This window comes from Cyanistes caeruleus, chromosome 10, assembly GCF_971803275.1.
Source record: "Cyanistes caeruleus chromosome 10, bCyaCae1.hap1.1, whole genome shotgun sequence".
Taxonomy (NCBI): Eukaryota; Metazoa; Chordata; class Aves; order Passeriformes; family Paridae; genus Cyanistes; species Cyanistes caeruleus.
In genome coordinates this window covers 1561142-1582522 of record NC_141710.1, presented here as the reverse complement: position 1 = coordinate 1582522, position 21381 = coordinate 1561142, and the positions used below count along the sequence as shown (strand labels likewise).

The following is a 21381-nucleotide window of genomic DNA, read 5'->3' as shown; positions in this document are numbered from 1 at the left end:
AAAGCACATTTAACAGTCACTTTTATAGCTCCCACATAGGGGAAGGCAGGATTTAAAGTATATATATTCAGGGTACAGGTTGACAATAAAAAAAGTCAAGATATTTTAATGTAGGAAGCCTGCCCAGTTTCAGGACTTTAGATGACTTGAGTTTGCCCTCTGTGAATTGTGGAAAAGAGGGTTTGTTGACAACACTCAGTGCAATTCAGAGCCAAGAAATGATTTCCGTGTGCTCACAGACATTTCCAATGTTGGATGTGCGGGGCCATCTAGTGGGAAGTCTCTGTGTGCAACAACAACCCAAACACAGGCAGCATTTCACAGCAGCCCGAACAAAGACACCCTCGGCTCTTACATCCCAAAAAAGCTTTTGTCGGGTTTTTCCTCTCCAGATGGAATGCTGCCCTGCTCAGACAGTACAGCATCCCCAGGAGAGCCTGTGGAACAAGGAATTGATGTCTCACTGCAGCATCCTGTGCTACAAAAGTGTGCATTTCCCAAAATCAATTTCTTTTGATTAATGACTTTGGGAGGCTTTGCTCAAAAAAAAGGAAACAACAGCAACAAGACACCACCCAGCCCCTCAGTTTCAGTTTTTGTTTTCATTAATATAAGTGCAGAAAGGGCTCAGTGACACTATCAGGCAGCACGGTGTGATGGAGCAGAAAGGCATTAGTTTATGTGTAACACTCCAGCTCTGGTGTTGGACTGAATTAATCAGATAGAGGTGCTGGCTGGGACTCAGTAATTTTTCACAGAAATATCGAATGTTCTGAGTCAGATTCTCTGGTCAAATGACTGTGATAACCCAGGGAATACTGGCATCCCTTCAGAATTATTCCTCAATCTGTGCAGTGGGGAGGGTGAGAAGTGGGGCTCTACAGCACTTGCAGGGTTATCTAAAAATCCCACTGTGAATCTGGAAAACAACTAAGTTTTCCAAAAGCACGGGAAAATCACTCATATTTAAGTTTTTACCATTTTCTCATGTTTTATTTACTACTACATTAAAGCTTATAAAAGCATTGCTGCTTAACAAACAGGATTTCCCCCCTCTGATTTACATATGAAGTAATAGTTCAAGCACTGTGACAAAGCCTTCTTTTCTGGGACCTTGTTAATCAGCTGCTTTTGCAAAGATGTTTACCTGCCAGCAATGCAGCTTTTCTGATTTCCAATTAAATTGGCGTTTCTTTTACAGCCTTTTTCCCACCATGGAGCCCATTACACAGCCTGTCTCTACCTAGTTTCATGAAACCTTTAAATAAAAGCAGTATTTTCTGAGGCCTTTCTCACTATGTCAAGTTAGGCTATACCTGGCTAATGGGTGTAGAAGTTATTCAAAGGGAGGAGCAAGTAGGCAGATACAAAGAACAAGATTTCATAAATCATTCTGATCTAGAAATTAAGCTAAAAAGAAGCTACAATATTAATATAAATGTTCCTGTTAAAAACTCTTTAATGCTGTGCAACCAATTATTAAAATTATTTTAACCATGAAAGCTGACATTATTTATTTCTTCTTTACTTCAGCTTGGACACTGAAGGGATGTGACAGGCCAGCACCTCAATAGTCAGAACTACATCAGACTTTTCACCTGGAAATGGCAGCACACATCAGGTAGATCAGACAAAAAAATCACAACTTCAAATACCTGCTGTTGAAAAAAGGCCTTTTTGGGATAGGGAAAACAATATTATTGTCAGAGAATCTAGAAGCCCTGCTCAGAGTGCTTTGGGAACACGGGCACACGGACTGACCTGATGGGAAAGCAGGTGATTCCTGCCCTCCTGCTGCCCACTCCTCCCCTCTGGCACAGGCTGCAGCACTCGTGGGAAGATGATCACAGCAGTTCTGAGCTGGCCTCCTCCCTGACTCATGCTGCTCTGCATATTACCTGCCTTCTTCCACTACCCAGCTATTGCACCACCTTGTTATTTTAGGTAATTTCTAATTACTGGGGCAATGCTTCCCGATGTGGAGCAGACTAAGCTGGGTTTGATCCGTGCTGGCATTAGGGAAAACATCTGTAAAAGAGCCAAGGGCAGGGAAAGCCGCCTCCTCCAGCCCCAGCTGGCACTCCTCTGGCTGGTTTGCAGGGCATCCACCACAGACCCCTCCCCTTCTACCCAGGGGATGCAGCAACAATTCTTGTACAGAACTTCATACTAAAGCAACAAATGAGGAAATCAAGGTCTGTCATCCTCACACTGTTTCTGTGACAATACACATGCTTATGTGTGAGCCCAGACTTCATTCTTGACTGGGCAACCCATTTAATGAGCTGAGGAAGAAGTTAACTCATTTTGTGGCTGGCTTCTGTCCACTTTGGGATACCACTTTGTCAGCTCTGAAAGAACCAGGCCCTTTGAGACACTGCCAAGCTCCAAAAGACTTCACAGCTATAACTGTGCAGCCAGCAGCACTCCCCACTTCGCTCTCACACACCTCCCACTCAAACTCTGAAAACTCATCAGTCACCTGATGCTTTTTTTTTTTCCCCCACAGCAAAATCCCAACATATCAAGGGCTTTGAAGCATCTTTAAGTGTCTGATTTTCAAGAAAAGTTAGACTTCCTGTAAGGTGTTTCAAACCAGGTACATAGGAACAGAGGTATTAAGAATAAACTACTCTTTTTGAAAGGTGCACGTTCTGGAAGTGCATTTTAGGGCAAGAAATTGCCCTCTCCAAGACCAGCTTGGATGGGGCTTTGAAGGATCTGGTGTAGTGAAAGATGTCCTGACCATGGCAGGGAGGCTGGAATGAGATGACCTTTAAGAAACTTTCCAACCCAAACCATTCTATGCTTCTATAACCCCTTGTATTAAAGCTCAAGAATAATTTCTGAATCTCTTTCCCCAAATCAAAGTGTCCTGTTTCACAGTCTTAGCACCCTCCTCAACACACAGCAACAAAGAACAGAGCACCCACCCACACTAACACAGCCCCACCTACCTGGCCCCACTGGGCTCGGCTCCCGGCTGTCCCAAGAACTGTTCCCAGCTCCCAGCCCTGCACTGGCACTGCCTCAAAAATGCCTTCTGCACATTCATGAGAGAAACATAGAACAGATAAATATGCTTGAGTCCTTCCTAGGCCTACCAGCTGTCTCAGAAACTTTAATAACCCCTCTGTGAAAAATCAAACCGCTGCAGGAGATTGTTTTGTTGCAGAGTGATGGCAGCAGCCAAAACCGTGAAGGGATAAACCCAAGAAATAGTACTCAGCAAATCATCCCTCTCTAAATAGCCTGCCAGCTACAAGATATATTTTAGAATATTTTATTTTAGAACCTGTTGGTAATTAGTGTGACTGCAAACCAAATGATGACATTGGCATTGTCAATACTCATGATTGGAGCATTTTGTCAGATCTGAGACCTTTCAGTTTTACTGCTTTATTTATTTATTAATGGCAGAAGAGCCTTGCTCGTAATGCCATACTCTGCCACAAACAACATTTGACAATTTCAAGGGGCACAGTCAGAGGTTTCACCTTCCAGCTGTGATGGCAGCAGCAGGCAGGAAGCTTCTGGAGTTGGCAGCTACCACCCAAGATGGGAAGGCAGGAGAACAAGAGCAACCAAAGGCCAAAATTACCTCTAGGTCTGCTAGCAAACTGCATTTAAAACTGTGTGTTTTATTATTTTCTAAGATTTACAACTTCAAAATGAAATTTGGCCGTGTCATTGCCACTAACAACATCAATCAAACGCACAGATTTATTTCCAAAATGTATGTTCTGCTTAGTAAATCAAGCAGAAGCATTGCTAACCACATTGTTACCAACCACACTGCTGGCAATTTCAAAGGCTTCATCTCTCATCCATCTTCCAAATGTTCTTTTGTTTGCTTGTATTTGAATACTGCCTGGCAGACCAGTGGGATTTTGCACACAGCACAGTTCACAAACTGGCTGTAGTGCTCCTTTTCCTCGAGGACCAAGTAACTGCACTCAGACAAGATGTTTCTTCCCTCAGAGCAGGACTTGTGATTTGGTTCCTGGCCTCCACACCATCCATGAGGACTCCTTTAAAAGACCTTGTGACAGGTGTATCTTCTGCAGTGTGAGCAAGCCAGTTTGTATGCAATACATGATTATTTACTTCACTGGGATATGAAATAAAAGCAGACAGGCAGTGAAAGGGAGCAGCAGCCCGTCCCACACACAGCTCGCTGTGCCACTGTCCCTGTATTTAGACCTGAGCCTGCTGTGTTGCTGCATTCACCCTCACTAACTTTTTCCATCCACTCCCTTCTCTTGTATTTAAGCTGTTTTGCTTTTAGGCCTCCTTTGATCCCAACTTTGTTATTTCAGATGTTGTCCCATGAGAGCCACTGTAAGAGTTGCTGCCTTACTGATGGACTGTATCTATTATTTGAACCTGTGGATCTGTGGCTACTTACACCTGTATCTCCCTTTTTTCAGCTTCTTGACTGAGTCTTTAACAAAGTCTTCAGAGAATTTGATGTATTCAGGCAAAGAGCAATATAAAATTAAGCAGGGAAACCAAGTCACACAAAACAGTAATGAAATATTTCCTATAACCTTCCCTCAAGGCATCACAACAGCATCTTCCTCAGCAGAGCTGAGAAAATTTTGTTTATAGGTTGCACTGGGATGGTTGTGGAATAGCACATTTTGCCATCCTCATGCTTTATGCTGAATACTTATTTTGCCTTTCAGACAGTGCCTGTTAATGCAATTCAGTAAACTGGAGCTATTCTTGCCTCACCTGGACAGGTGTCAATGACTCACAGGCATGTCTAGAAGGAAAAGGCTTCAGAAAACATGCCTTGTATTTTAACATTTCTGTAGTTGGGTCCCTGAGGTTTTTTGTCCCTAGCAGGTGTTTTCTCTCTGGTCTCTACAGCCTTGGAGTTTTTCATGATATGGTGAAACAATTCTTTTGGCATAGTTCTTCATAGCATATAATGCAGATGATTTTTCCACTTTTATAGACAAACATTTATTACTCAAGAACTTTGTGTTAAAAGCAGAAAGTTCAAGGGCAGTCACTACTCCAACATAAGCAGCTGGAGAAACATCTTCAATACTTCCTTTTTTTCCTCAAAAGCCCTTTAAACTCTTTGGGTTAACAAGCAGTTTACAATCAGTGACCCCCAGTCCCCAGGACAGCAATAATGAGACTGTGAGCAGTCCCATTCTGGAGGCACTGGGCACTCCTTCCTGCCCCCGGTGGCATCATGACTGGTGCTGGGAGGCAGCACAGCCAAGCTTTTTAATTCCATCATTTGCTCTTGTGACCCTACCTGCTGCTCCTCATCATCCCCTTGGCTGCAGATACAGCAACGTCAGTGCCTCACGGGGAGGACAAGCAGGAGATGCTGAGGCTGAAATCTGTGGATAAAAACAGATTTCCTTTTCATTTCCTTTGCTAAGTACTGACGTTATTAACAGCAATTCATGATTCTAAAATTTGCAGCATACACTAGCTCACCAAGCAACTGAGAAGAGAGTGGCAATTAACTTAATGAAGGCCCTGGGAAGCAGATAAGTAGCAAGGATTGCTCCCTTCAACCTAGGGCAGCCTCCTGCTAGCAATCTGGACAGAAAAAGCTCCATATCCCATTACCAATTCTCTTCTACGTGCAAACCCAAGAAATACTGATAAGAATCCATGAATAATTAAGTTCAACCTGATGTTAGCAGCAACTGGATTGGGGATGTTAGACTTTTCATTAGTTCACTGGCAGGAAATAGCTTGGATCAAATTCATTATGTAAGCAATTCCTTGGAAACAAATAGAGCTAATTCAGCAAACACTTCAGTTCTGAGTCTCAGGGTTAAAGAATCTGCTACATTCTTCCATGGCAGAAAATTTAAAAAATTGTATAGATTGCTTTTTGTGAGTTGCTTATGCTAATAGTTGTCTTTAATTACTGGATACATTTCCTACCCACCATGAGGAGACTCAGGTTTCCGTGTTCTGGGAGGCTGGGCCTGCTTCATCTAAAAACTCCCTCCCTGTGTTTCCATACTGCCCTTCATGAGGATTTTCCTCCTCCTTTCCCCAAGTACCCCTGTCACCAGGGACTGTGCATTCCTCAGTCCCTCTTCCCTCAAGGGCCCTCTTCCCACTCACCGTGCCAAGGGCTGTGTGGTTGTGCTAAACAGATGGCAGCTGAGCCATGTGCCCCTCACTTACAGATTTTTGATTTCCCTTCCCTTTTATGCCCACTGATGTCCTGAACAATTCTGGACAGACTGAATTAACCAGAATTAATCAGAGAGGATGATTAGGTTCTTCAATGGCCAATGTCTTAAACCAAGCTGATCAAGAGCCGTGGTGAAATAGCCTGAAGTGAAGTGATAGCAGAAAAGGGTAGTTGAGGGAACTGCAAGTTGAGGACTGTTCAGGAAGCAAAAAAAAGCTCTACTGTAATGCATAAGGGATCATGGATCAGCTGCTATTCAACATCCTGTGCATTTACCAGTGCCTGCAGTGACACTGTGATTTAGCTCCATGCAGGTTATGGCCACGGATGGCTGATGGATTTAAGCTACTTCCCTTGAGGAAGGGAAATAAAAGGGTCTAAAGTAGAAATAAGATGATTTACATGAATCTCTAAGAACAGTTTTGGGTTTCTCATGCAGGTCTAGAGTGATCCCCTCTAACTTCTCAGCAAAGGGACAACACCTGCCATTTGTCAGAACTGGGGACACTGCAGGAGAGCTTTCCCAGTTCCTGAGGAGCAGCAACAGACTGTTCTAGAGACTGCAGGTATGGAAACTGCCTGAAATGATGTTGGAGGTAAGAGCTCCTCCCTGTCCAGATTATTTTCTCCAAACCTTTGTTTCACTGAGCTCATTTTGAACATGAGGTAGGCTTTAAATGCAATTTTAAGTGCTCTCTGTTGCCTGCATCCTTCACCTGGCATATTTGGGTTTATATTTTCTGATGCCTTTACCTTTAGTGCCTACACTTCAGAGTTCAGAAACTCAGCTCAGAAATTGTATGTAGGAATAACTTTCAAATAAAAAATCTAAGCTCCTAGTTTTGCTCAGACAATACCAACACCATCCTGGAATCAGCACCAGAATCACAGAATCATTAAGGCTGGAAAAGACCTGTAAGACCATCCAGACCAAGCAACAACCCAGCACCACCACGATGCTCATGGCTAAACTGTATCCCCAGCTGCCACATCTGCATGCTTTTTGAACATTTACCGGTATGGGGACTCCACTACTGCCCTAGGAAGCCTGCTTCAATGCTTGACAACCCTTTTGGTGAAGAAATTTTTCCTAATATCTACTCTGAACCCTTCCCTAGCACAGCTTGAGGCCATCTCCTCCTGTCCTGTCCCATCCCTTTTTACCTGGGAGCAGGGCCCAAGCCCCACCTGGTTGCAGCCTCCTCTCAGGGAGTTGTAGAGAGTGAGAAGATCACCCTGAGCCCCCTTTCCTCCAGCTCAAACACCCCCAGCTCCCTCAGCTGCTCCTCATCAGACTTGTGCTCCAGCCCCTTCCCCAGCTCCATTCCCCTCTCTGGACACACTCTCACCATTTCTCTTGAAGTGAGGGGCCCAAAATCAGTACTTGAGGTGTGGCCTCAGCAGTGGCCAGCACAGGGGGATGGTCACTGTCCTGCTCTTGCTGGCCACACTACTGCTGATAAAAGCCAGGATGCCATTGGAATTCTTGGCCACCTGGGGACAGGTGACAGCTGTGACCTCTGGTTGACTCTCGTGTCTATCAGCACTTCCAACAAGCCTTGGTGTTACTTGGAGCAAAGAAGGATTCAGCATTTCGTAGGCCTCCTCTTCCCAAAACAAAGGGGAGGCTCTCAAAAGCAACATCACTGCAAAGCAAGGAGGTGCCACCTGAAAATCTTCATATACCCCTGATGAAGAAAGGCTTCCTCTTATATTAAAATGAGTATCTCATGCAGAATAAAACCTATCAAATCTATTTCTAATCAATGTATTTCTTCTCACGATTATTCTTAATCTACTTGCCAGAACTACTAGGATTCACCCACAGCCTGTTCTTTCCTCCCACCAGTCTCTTGGAGAAGTCACACAAAGGCTTTCTATGTGCTGCAGGTTGGATTTAACCCAGGGTTTTTCCCCGAGGTGTAATTTCCCAGTCTCTGCCATCAGGGACACCTGAGTGGCTTAATGCCTGACACTTAGAGCAGGAGCACTCTGTTCTGCAGGCCTTAAAGTTAACAGGCTGATTTTCCAGCTTTAGAACCTTAGACAGCACAAAAGTTCAAGCTCCTTTCCTCCCCTGTCTCCAAGATTCAGCAAAAGCACACAACAAAAAGGAAGATGAGAACAGGGAGCAGGTTCAGGCTTTTGTTCCCTTTCTGCTGTGATGTGGGGACAGGAGAGATTTTCTCTCTGACAGAGGTACCTGCTCCAGTTGCGAGGGATTGCTCATTCTCAATTCATGAATAGCTGGAGATTTTCTAAATGCCTCCAATGGATTGGATTTGTCTGTCTCAGCCTTCCAAGAGCTGCCTGTTTGCTGTCTCAGAGCAGCTATGCAGTAGCCTCCATCAGGAGGGCAGCTTCCCTGCAGACACAGCAGGCTGCAACAACTGCTGCCTTATCCTGAGTGCTGCTCTAAACTCAGGACAGCTCCTCAAGTGGATTAAGCCACTGCTTCATGGAATACACTCTGGCTTTTAAGAGGCTCCTATCATGCCCCCAGCAGAGGTGTTTCAACGAGTAGGAGGCCTTGAGAGGCTGATGTAAAGGACTTAGGAATCAATGGGACAATCAAGATATGATGAGACTGGGAGCCCTTCAAGGGGAGAGGGCTGAGGGAAGGATGCCAGTTCTACACGTCTGTGAAATTAGAGCCCTGGTGTTTGTGATGGTAATAAACTCATCTATATAACACAGAAAGACGTTGTAACATCAGATGTTGCCTGTGCTGCACACTGCAGCAGAAGTTAGATTGAAAGGAGAATTTGGTAAAGATGTTTGTTAAAGGCAGTATGAGGCTAACACCAGGCACTCCAGCCTTGGGCAGCTGAAATAGTCACTCTTTCCCCTCACACCACTTTGCTTCCACATGAAATCCCTTCTAACTTCAGCTTTTATCAAACTCTACAAAGAGTGGCACAGTCCAATAGCCTGCATACACTGCCAGTGAAGCATCACACTAACCAAAACACACTCAGATCACTGTTCCTGAATCCTAGTCTGAAACAAAACAACATGTGAGAAATGAAATTAATTTGGATGTATTCCTCCCCTATTTAACAAGCAGTCATACAGGGAGGAACCAAAATGCTGGCTCAGAAACTCCCGAGCTCACCGCCTTGCTTTCATTCCTAAAGCAAAGGAGGCATTTCCATGGCATCAAGCAGATGGCTGAAAAAAGCATCTTTCCTATATCGAGCTCCATGTGCAAGCTTAGGATCTATGTAAGGTACGAAAAAGCTACGAGCTGGAGGAATGAGGGGGTGGGGATGAAGGAAGAAGGAGGAGGAAAAGACAGGGGGTGGAGAGTAACACTGGAGAGCAGCAGTAGTCCAGCCCCTCAGAATCTGAAAAGCATCACAGGAGCCTCTGGATAAAGACCAGCTTCAGGAGCAAGGCTAGGAGACAGAGGATTTCTGCTCAGTCATAAAACATGGTGAGTAGGATTTTTGTGATCTGTCTCCTTTGCCCTGGTGCAATGGCATTTCTTTTGCTCTGACACTCAGAGCAACTCTGAGTGAGTATTATTTTGGGATGACTGCTTGTTTTTGAAGCGTTGCTTTTTACTTCTTTTTCCATGCATCTGGCAAGTCTGTGCCTGTATTTATAAAATTGCTCATCCTATCTCCTTTGAAAGCAATAAATTACTGAGGACAGCCAAAGCTGTCAGTGTTAACACTTTGCTGTCTGGTACCAACAGGCTACTGGTCAGGGCAAGAAAAAAATAGAAGCCCTGTTTCCTTCTCAGGTATGCAGTGGAAATCTCTGCTCTGCTGCCTTCTCTTAGCAATAGAGTGATGATTTGAAATCTTCCTGCGCAGGAGTTAAAGCTGCCCTTTTACATGATGTAATTGGAACATTTCAAAGCAGTTACGTTTCTTTCAGCCTCAGGTATAGAAGAAAACTGAGTGAGGGGTGCAGAGGTTTTTGTCAGAGAAGGAGCATTCTTTTGTCATGGGCTCAGCCTCCTTCTACCCTGCCACACACCCCATGCGTGGCTGGGGGATGCTGTGGGTGCCCCAGATGGGGCTGGGGGATGCTGTGGGTGCCCCAGATGGGGCTGGGGGATGCTGTGGGTGCCCCAGATGGGGCTGGGGGATGCTGTGGGTGCCCCAGATGGGGCTGGGGGATGCTGTGGGTGCCCCAGATGGGGCTGGGGGATGCTGTGGGTGTCCCAGATGGGGCTGGGGGGTGCTGTGGGTGCCCCAGATGGGGCTGGAGGAAGCACTGGGTACTGCTGTGTCCCCAGGGATCTCTCCTGTCAGCACACAGCAGGACAGTGTGCTGGGAGTAGAAACGTGGTTAATTTTACTATGAAAAACCCTGAGCTCCACGAAACAGTTGTCAGGGCTTAAAGGAAGGTTCAGACTTCCCTATAGCACATTGCTAATAAGATTAAGCATTTAACTACACATCTTTCTAGTATTCTGCTGGGGAGTGTGAGATTTTACTGTGTGTGCTCAGTGGAATGAGGGCTGAATTAAAAACACACCAATGTGCTTTTTGCTGGTTCTTCATCAGAAAGCCATTGCCTGACCTAAATGTATATGCAAATAATTAGGCATCCTGGATTACCCAAGAGAGACAAATGATTAAGGGGAATGATAAGACACAGCCACTAAGGATGATGAGAGGAGTACTCCTAAGGAGAGGCATGATCTCAATGCAGGTTTGTGTGTCACACAGGAGCCTTTAAAAATAAACATTCTGCTGTTTCCTGAATCACGACTGTCCCTGATTACATCCTCCATCCTTTCCACCCTCTTCTTTTCTGCTGTCTAATGGAGATGAGATCGTAGCAGGGTAATCAGTTTAGAGGAGAAGATGAGCCCTGCTTTAAAATCCTCTTTGGTTTTTACCAGAAGAACTGTAATGTTTATTTGCTTGCTAGAAACAGTGTTACAATAACTGCAGTGAGAATATCACTACCCTCTGGCAAGGAAGCCGTATTCTGCTTTGCAATTAAAAATCAAATTAACAGAATGGAATATATGTTCATGATTATTAGTAAGTATTTCCATTATTAACTGTCATCTTCTCAGATAGAGAGTTAGTATTTTTGCCTGTAAATAAACAGTCTTGTTCCAAAAATCTCCCCCCACGCACACTTTACTGTGAGCACCAGCTGTTCCTTATGCACTGCTAATTAATTAGATACTAAAGATTAAAAATTAGTGTTGTTCACTGACTTTAAAAGTGGCTGTGGCTTTCACCACCTCATGCTTGCTTGTTTTTGCATTTTAGGACTTCAACTGGTGGCCAGTAAAAATTCTCCTGAGGTTAAGAATCAGGGGAGCCTCCCAGAGTGCTCTGTTCTCTTCCCCTCTCCCATTACATCATTTATCAAGGAATATTTTTTAAAACTTTTCATCTTAAAATGCATGGATTTGAAGATTAGTGCATAATTTGGTCCATATACCCAAACCAGAGAGATGCTTTCAGGAAGTTTAATTATGATACAATTTCTGATGGAAAAGCAGGGTAGCATTTTCAAAGGTACCTCTGATACTCAGCATCTTGAGTCTGATTGATATGAAGCCACTTGTGGAAAAGGGATTTTGGACTCACTCCAGACTTGTATCTGAAAACATACAAGCAGCACAAAGAGAGGTTTTTCCTTATTTTTGAATTAAAAAGCCTCTTCAGTGTTGATCAAATTTTTCATTTAATATCAGGAAAATGCTTGGAGGGAGGTGAAATTCAGGTGCCAAGTGGCATGCAGAGCTCTGCTTAGCAAGAGACAGCGAGGCACCATCTCCACAACCTGCCAATTGTAGGAGTGATATAAATGTAAAGAAAGAATACTCCTACCTCCCCTTCTAAACCACTATATTCTGAATTTTATCTATTTCTATCTCCAAGAGAGTCAATTATTTATAAATTACACATCAAACAAGCTAGTAAGAGAGGTCCAAGCTGGATAGCTGAGAAGATTTTGAAATAAATGAACCTCAATTACTCGAGCAAAATTATTTTTGAGCCAAACTTGCTGAAGCTGGAGAATTTATCTTAATTTCCTCCTTGTAACAGTATTATTTCTGTCCATGCAACCTCGCTGAACCAGATACTTCTACTTTCCCAGTAGGATGGTATTCCTAGAATTCCATGCAAGAGGACTGATGTTTTACTTTTTCCTTGAAGACAACCTAAACAAACCTTTCTGCTGTGCTATAAGCAACAGCAACTTTTACTCAGCCAAAAACCCAAAGCAAGGCTCTCTCACATTCCAGCACAGAGGGAAACTTGGAGATGGCTGGAAGAAAGTGTTGGAGCCAGGGGCAGAGGGAAATGTGACCCTTCTCTTTGACTCACATGACAGAGATGGTATCTGGACACTTTGAATCCTGCCTCCCCCCATTTTCCTAATGGACATCTGGCTCCATTGCACCCTTCTTTGGCCCTTGTGTGTTGGCCTGGACTTAGGGAGGATTTGGGCCATCTGAATATTATTAACTCTTATTAACCAGAACAGTTACCTAACTCAGTCTTGCTCAGGTCCTCATAACCCAGATCCAGAAGCAATTGCTTTGACTGTCCTAAAATCAAGTCTCCTCAGCCCACAGGAATATGCTCATCTAAAACTTTAATTTACTTTTAGATGAATCACAGATGCAGTAAAACCTCCTGGTTTTATGAAAAGGCTGTGACACACCCTGCACAGATGGCATATGTTGGAGCATGAAGTATCTCTGCATTTTATGAGCAATATGATCCAAATTTAAAAGAAAACCTTATTTCCATTATAGTATCAGACTCAAATCTGGATCTAATTGCCTGCTTAGATACCTGTGAAATCCTGAAAGTGAGCAGCTGGTCTGATCAAGGCAGATAAAAATATTGTTTACTGTGGATGGGAAGCCTCAGTGCTGCTGCTACACCCAATCTTATTGTAAAAACCAGCTAAACTGTAGCCCAGTGTAAGATCTGAGGGTAAATTCATTATATACTACATCCCATAAGCAATTTTGCAGATAGTAAAAAACCTTTTTGTTATTAATGGAGAAAACATTGAGACTCTCAGTACACTGACTGCTAGTTTCCATAGTTTTCTGTTCTTTACAGTGACTTTTAATTGCAAATTTTATTTCCTTTGCAAAGATGGGAAATCAGCCCTCATATATCTTTTATCCCTTTGGAAGAAGTGATACCCTGCAAATCCAAGAGAAGAATAATTGAAAAGGAACAGAGACAGGCACTAGTGTAGCTGAGTGCATGGGTCAAGAAATCCCAGAAAAATGTACTATGTTTTAAATGCCTGTAATAATTTTTCATAGAATTTTGATTTAGCTTTACATAACCACTGGAGAGTAACTTTCCCTTACATCACTTTAATTGGTTTGTAATTTCACTGGTACAGCTTCTGGGGTTAGAGCTAGAACTTGTGTCCCTGCCGAAACCAAAAATAAAATATCATGGCATAATCCATTACAATGAAATGGGCTACAAGTATTAATAGATATAGAAAGAGAGAATCATCACATAAATAGCTCTGGTCTATTTTTGGAAAGAAGTTCATTGATAGTTTGCATCACATGAGTATGAAGAGGAACTCAGAGTATGGGAAGTTGCAAAACAGCATCTAAAATGAATGTTTTAAAAAATCTGCAGACTCTGGTAGTCTGTGCTGAGGAGCCCTCAAAGAGTTAACTGAGATCCTCCCTTTCTTTTATTCATTTTAAATAACATTTTTAATGGGGAAGTTTTACAAAGATATGACAGTCTTATAATAAACAGGATGACACAATGAACTAGATACTAACATGAATCCTGAGGGAGTGTTAGAAATAGAACATATGGGAATAAATAATAACATTAAATAATTAAAATACAAAGTTGGTGATTATTTTTATATATATATATATATATATATATATATAAGATATTAAAAAACCCAAAAAACCAAACCACAAAATCCCCACAAAACTGAAACAACAGCTAACACTCTTATCCTCATCAGAAGAAACTGAAAAGGCAGCATCAGCTACCCTCAGTGTATCTTACACTGTGTGTATGTAACTTATTACACTACAGATATTCTCAGTAAAATGTTACTTTGGCCATTTTGGCTTTCAAGATAGAACTGTTCATCTAGTCTATTAAAAAAAAAAAAAAAAAAAAGAACAATCCTTGAAGTTTCTAGACCCAGTTATCAAAACTGGTCATCCATTGTGTTTCTTATCAGGGAGATACAATTAAGATCAAACATTACTTTATTTCAAAGATTATCTAATGTCATCCTAAATTCTTAGCTTTCATACATTTCATACTTGACAGGAAATAAATCCATCCCTAAAAGCCTTTTTAATGCATCTGCAGAAAGGTTCCCAAGTATACAATATCCTACAAAAGTGACCTTTTTCACACTCAGAATGGGCAGAAACAGCTGCAGGACTTCCAAGGGTCCTACATGTCATTGTTGTAAGGCTGGCACTCGCCAGGGTCACAGAGCTCTGAGGAGCTCCTCGGCAGCATCAGGAGCTTCCCACAGGGACACAGCACCTAAATCTGCACTCCCAAAGGACTGAGATGTCAGACACTTTATTTCTGGGCTATTAGCAGCTGGTCTTGCATCAGCTATTTCTGATTGTTTTCACAGCCCTGCTGCTGCTGAGTTCAGCTGCATGCTGAATTGTCGATCACACCTTGCTTTTCAGAAGAGGAGGGTAATCGTGTCCCAGTGACCTATTTCTAAATATGCAAAACAAGTTTCCCGCAGCATCAGTGAACTCCAGATCCCTGACAGGGTAGTAAAATGTTTACTGGCTTTCATTAAGAATGTTCTGCAACACTCACATGTAGTGCCAAGTGCAACTGAACGTGCCAACATCTCAATCACAGTGATGGACAGCCATTTATCACCACCCACCATGTTTCCACCACATGTCAAATATCCACACTTTGCCCTGATGTTCTCTGCCTTTTGTCACTGACCTACATTTATTTGTAAATATTGTTAATCACCTGTTAGTTTGCAGCTTCTATAAGAAAGTGGCTGTCACTGATCTGCCTCCTGGAGAAGTGCTCCAAAACACACAGTCCTGCATCTGCTGGGCTGCTGGTCAGAGTGTGGCTGTTCCAGCAAGGCCTGGCAATTGGAAAGCTTCTGGAGGCTACAGACAGATGTTATAGTTCAAAACAGACTGAAGACTGCTTTAAGGTCTGTTTTAGGAGTACAAAGCCTAGGCTTGGTGCTGAATTTAAAATCTCCTGTTCAGTGTCTCCAATTGTTTATTTATGTCTAACCAATTCAAAACAAGATAAATCATTAAAAGAGGTTTCATTCAGCAGAGATCCAAGCACGCTCTTTCAAGAACAGGACTTGGAGTTATTGTGCTGTTTCCCACCAAGTAAAATTCTGGTTGCTCCAACAACTTTTAGGTAGTGATTGCTTCATCCCTGACCTTCCTTCATGGAAGTCCATTGACTTACTCAATATTCAAGTTGATGCATGACAGGAAAGGATCAGCTCTTTCTATGAAAGAACTGCCAGAAGACAGAAAGTGACATGGCTAAAATAATTAATGACTATTTAGATTTATGAAAATATAAAACATAAAAGGTTCAATACTAAACCATACAGGCAGAGCCTGGAACTGGCATTGATACTGGTACTAGAGTATTTTTAGAAATAGCTAATCAATGTGCACTGCAGACTCACTGTGGCAATGCCTCTGTGTGCTTCACTGGTCTTTGTAAATTGGAGAAGACACTTTTGTCATGACTGACAATGATTTTCAATGCGGAATTTTTGATTTTTGACAATAAAAGTAGCAGTGTAGAAAATGATACGTTATGCTCAGGGGGAAGCAAAATCAGTAATTCAGTTTCTGCATGCTTCCAAGGTAGTACCAAGGTTTATGGATTTTCCATTCACAGATAAAGATTATTTTAATATAAAGTGAGCATTGTGTATCGAAAGTTTGATCCATTTTCTCAGATTTCCCAACTTGAGATCATTGTCCTCCTCTAAGGTACAAATCTATGGACTGCTGCCTTCCTGATACACACATTTGCATGTTGAAGTTTCTCAGGCATTGCTTTTCCTTGATGTCTCTTCTACCTCCAGAACAAGACCTTTAGCTTGTTAAAAGCTATCCTGAAGTCATAATCCTCAATGAAAATCTGCTTATTTCTAACAGGCAAAATGTTCCCTGAGCCTCAGCTACCAACCCATAATGTGCACTGTTTTCTCCATGTTGAATCTTCCAGCCAACACACCTTTAGTTTCACTCAATCTGTTTCTCATGCAGTACCATGACTCGATGATGGAAATGTCTGATGGCAGAGAAGCTGAATTTTATAATGCTTAATGTCCCTTCCTTTGGTCTTCAGTTGCTTTCAAAATTTACAAGTGCTACCCGCCAACCTCACAATAGTTGTGTTCTGCTGTTTTCTTTACAGAAACAGATGTGAGGAAGCAGTATGGAGCTCAAGAGAGGAAAGACCTTCATAAAATCCAGTGTACAACATGAGAAAGTGCCACCAGTGCATACAGCTCCTACCAACAAAGATGAGATGGGAAAAGACAAAAAGGCAGCTCTGGAGGGAAACCAAAGTGTGGCTGAAGTCCAGCTGGCCTGTCTGGCCACACACAAGAACTACAGATGTTCTACAAGAGCAGCAAGGAGTGGAGCTGGTGGTCACAACCTGGAAAAATCATCTGGCTCCTCCTACAAGCTCGTAAGGAAGAGTAAAACCCATGACTGCGTTGCTGAGGCACACAAAGCAGAGCAGTGCAGCCCCAGCAGCAGGGCTTGCGAGGAGGGTTTGTCTGGAAAGGGCAAGGGCCGACTTGTCAATAGCATCAGCTTTTCAGGGATGTCCAGCTCCAGCAGTAAGAAGGAGTGTGTGGTCAGCCCCAGCCAGTCTGCATGCAGCAGTCAGATGATTGATTACAGGAACTTTGTGCCACAGATGCCTTTTGTACCAGCTGTCGCAAAAACCATTCCCAGGAAGAGGATTTCTCTCAAGAGATCTAAGAAAGGGCTCAGAGATATATTTCATATAAGAAAAAATAAACCAGACAGCTTCTCATTTCTGGTGGAGAAGGACAAGAACCTGTCCTCTCCAGGCTGCAAGAGTGAGCTGTCTGCACGTCTTGCAAAGTATCTTTTCAAAACTGGGGAAACTTGTGCAGCTGATTGCTTGTCACAGGACTGCTCAGACAGTGAACTGCAGTCTGACTCCTCCTACGACTACTGCAATGCCCTGTGTGAAGATGTTGCCTCCCTGAAGAGCTTTGACTCCCTCACTGGCTGTGGGGAAATCTTTGCTGATGAGAGCTCTGCTCACCTGGAGCTGGAGAACAGCAAAGACCTTCTCCTGAGGAGAAGCAAGCACAAAGACAGCCCTGCCATGGGCTCCTTCCAAGGCGGGGTGGAGCAGCTGGCTTCTCCTGGCCAGAATGAGACAGTGGAATTTGCAAAGTTTTGGGACAACATCAACAAATCAGTGAGGCTGCACCAGAGTGCTCTGTTTGAAAAGAAGTTGCTGAAGATGTCTGGTTCTGGCACAGAAAAGGATAGAAGTCAGGCTGCTGTACTGGTGACAGACACCCAAGTGTCACCTGATAAAGAAGGTGACAATTCCAAAGACAGCTCCACAGAAACAGAAACACCCAAAAGTGAAAACCAGGAATCCACATCCACAAGTGATGAAGGCTACTATGATTCTTTCTCTCCTGGACAAGATGATGAACTGAAGGAAGCTCAGACCCCTGGTGTCCCAGGGAGATTTCCAAGAGACAGCTACAGTGGAGATGCCCTTTATGAGCTCTTCTATGACCCAAATGAAGTCAAAGTAAACCCTGTCCTTGATGATGACTTGTGTGCCTCTGAAAGTGTTTCAGAGCAAGCCATTGAAATCCCTTTGTCCATTTACAGCTTTCATGTTGGAGCTGAGGAGAACATGGCTTCCCAACCAACTCTAGACATCATTAGCCAGGGATTTTTCCACAGCACATGGAAAGGCAAAGAATGTTTGCTAAAGCTCTGTGATACTGAGCTTTCACTGACCATGGGCATAATAAACTGGCTACGGAAACACTCGGGACTCATCTCCTCCCCTGACTCTCTTCAGAGCCCTCAGTCACAGCGAGAAAAGTCTCATGGTTCATTGATCCCCAGTCACAGTCCAGAGCAGAAAGGCAGCACAGAAGTTCAGCAGGAGACACCAGGCAAGGGTGAATCTAATACATTTAACATATGTGTGCCTTCGGAGGAAAGCAAACACACAGCCCAGGCCTCTTCAGTAAACATTGATGGAAGAGAGCACAGCCTGGGCTCCTCCCTGAACACATCTGATCTGGATTTCCAAGGAACAGAAGAGAGTCACCACAAGGACTTACCTACAGTGCCTGGGACCGTGGAAAACACAAGTTATGCAGCGCAATTGCAGGCTGACAGAGACAAACTGCAGACGTCCTCAAATGACAATGAGAAGGTAGCAATTTCACTGGGATGTGAGACATCCAGAGGTAAAAACCCACTGCCAGAAGAGCTGAACAGAGAGACTGGCTCCCAGAGCTCTGAAAATCCTTCCTTAGATGATAATCACGAAGTAGAATCATGTTACTCCTACAAGACTGCTGCGACCTCACTCCGAGATCCCCTCGAGGGGGAGGACAGAACTAAACCAATGTATCACTCTCTCTCCATTTCCTGTGACAAACCACTGCAGCCTCTGACCCTCAATCACTTCCAGAGCTACATGAGCCCCACACCAACAGACAGCAGCACTAACATAGTGCAGCTCTTAGAGCACTGTGTAACACAGGTGGCATCATTAAAAATCAGCTATGAAAACAAGCACCTGGAAGACAAATACATCGGGAATGAAATGAACAGTATCATTCATAAGATGTCTCAGTACAAAAACAAGTTATTGTTACAGAATGAATGCAGCTGCATCGCTCAAATTCCAGAATTTCCCAGTATTCCTAGTACAAACCAATACGAGACAAATTTCCAATCTAGCAGTCTGTATCATTTGAAGAAAAACGGGGAGCAAAATTGCTCTGAAGATCAGAAAAGTAGAGCAAAAATCCTAGATGAAGTTACTCAAAGCAAGATAAATTTTGAATATGCCCAGCTGAATAATCAAGCCCTCTCATATTTAAAGGACTTTGGTCTCAGTCCAAGTGACTCTGGCCCTGAGACATCTCTTAGTAGACCAACATTTTTGCCTCTCTTTAACTCTGTCTGCCCAGACCTCGGTGGTGCCTTCTCCCAGGGCTCACAGAGCACGGCTGTCTGTCTGTCTGAGTCTCTGCAGCCTGAGGAGGCCAAGCAGTGCAGCCCAGGGTCCTGGCAGTGTGCAGAGAGCCCCTGCCATGGCCTGGCTGCAGGGACTGCTCTGAGCCCTCTCCTAGAGGCAGTGCTGCGGGATACAGCGGTGCCAGCCAGGGACCACCAGTGACACACCTGCATGGAGAAGGTGAGTGCTTAGGGGAAGGGTGAAATTCAATGTGAAACACTTCAATCTGTTCCCTTTTCACAGAGGCACACTTAACAGCAGTGGAGGCTGAGGGATTCAGGGTCTGCCATTTATGCATGAGAAAGCCAGGGAGCTCAGTGTGAAACCACAGTGCAGATGTGCCCTGTCCTGCAGGTGCCCACATATGGTGTGCTCCAAAGCACAAGGGAAAGGCCACAGTGCTGTGCTGGTGCTCCTGAGTGCACCAAAAGGATGCTCCTCCTTCATCCAAACCTGAAGGGTTGGTCTCTGGCCAAACTGTGCCATGGCAGAGCAAGAGCTGAAACCAAGGCAGCCTCCATGCAAGGCTTGACAGGCTTCTCAAGAGAGGGATTACAGGGTCTGTGCTGCACCTCAAGCAATTGAAAATCCTTCAGCCACACTCATAGCACAGGGAGAGCCAGAATCTGCCCTGTGACACAGGGTAAGAAACACCTCTGCTGCAAAGCAGAAACATGGATGGAGCACACAGCGATGGTGCTGGTTCAGGTTTGCCTGTCACACGAGGCTTTAGGCCAGGGCACTGCTCTGTGCCTGTGTCTGTACAGAGTTCTCACTCTGTGCCAGCTGAGAACTCCTCCAGCTGCTGACAGGAATTTGTTGTAGGAGTATGAAACTGGGGTAAATTCTCTGTCATGTGCCCTGCCAAACCTGACAGATTGGCTGGACTCTGCCCAGCCTTGGCCTCTGAGAAAGCCCCTTTGGAGGTGGGGGAAGACAAAGAGGAGGCTGCAGCAAGGGCCAGGACAGAGAATTAAGGAACAGCTCCCTATTGAACAGAGGGACACAGCGAACACAACATTTCTCTGGCTCTTGCTGCTCACAGCAGTGTGGCTGCTTTCTGCTCATCTCTAAAGGCTTCCCAAGCAGCACGAACTAAAAAGGACAGTGCTTCTCTCTGCAGGAGGCAAGAACACCCTGACATTTTCAAGTTTGGGTAGATTCAGCCGTCCACTTTTCTATTTACATCATTGTGAAAATGACCTTGCCCACTAACAGGTCTCCCATTGCAGAGAGGGACATTTTTCAGGGCTCTGCATGAAGTTAAGGGCCAGAGACTGTCAGTCTTCGTCACCCTTAACAAACACAGTGTTTAGTTATAATCTGTTCATCACTAAACTAGGTCTTTCTCAACTGAAAAAAGTGATCTTGGGGTTTTTTTTTCCATTTTTGTTGTACACAATGCTGCATTTGTGGTGGTTCTGCTGATTAGCAACTCACCTTCTCGTGTCACCAGAATTTTTAGCAGTACTTGCCATCCAAGGACACACCATAGTCCTTAGAACTATTAATCTCTTTTAGATACTTCTGAAATTATAAACTGAGTACAGAAGAGGCAAGGTTTGTGCTTACAATTAGTATATGTATGGAACTAGGACTAGGCACAGCTTCTTGAGGTTAGAAGAACAGATCAGTGTATGCCTGATATTTTTATTTTGCTGTGAATACTAATCCACAGGGTAGTGCAAGGAATATCCCTGCCTTTGCAGGTTAGGAATGCAAAGAGAGTCTGATTTTGAGGAGTGGAATGATAGAAACAGAGAAGGGAGCTGTGTGACTGTCAGGAGTGGTAACAGAGTGTACTTTACACTGAACAAGACATAACACAAGTAGACATTACTGGACTTGGGGCACAATCTCTGCGTGGTACCAAGTGGCAGCTGCCGTGTGCCAGCACTGATAATACCTGCCATGGCAGGAATGTGACCAGGTCATACTTTCACCTG

The 21381-nt window shown here is 43.9% G+C and overlaps 1 protein-coding gene across 1 annotated transcript in view; it reads left to right on the top strand.

The window, feature by feature from the left end:
* The first annotated feature begins 9507 nt into the window (after positions 1-9507).
* AMER3 (APC membrane recruitment protein 3) overlaps positions 9508-21381 on the top strand; it is a 42006-nt gene continuing 30132 nt past the window's right edge. The window contains exons 1-2 of the mRNA XM_023933538.2: positions 9508-9617; positions 16583-19615. Coding sequence (XP_023789306.2) covers positions 16604-19597 — 2994 coding nt within the window. The 5' untranslated portion in view covers positions 9508-9617; positions 16583-16603 and the 3' untranslated portion in view covers positions 19598-19615. The remainder of the gene's footprint in view (positions 9618-16582; positions 19616-21381) is intronic.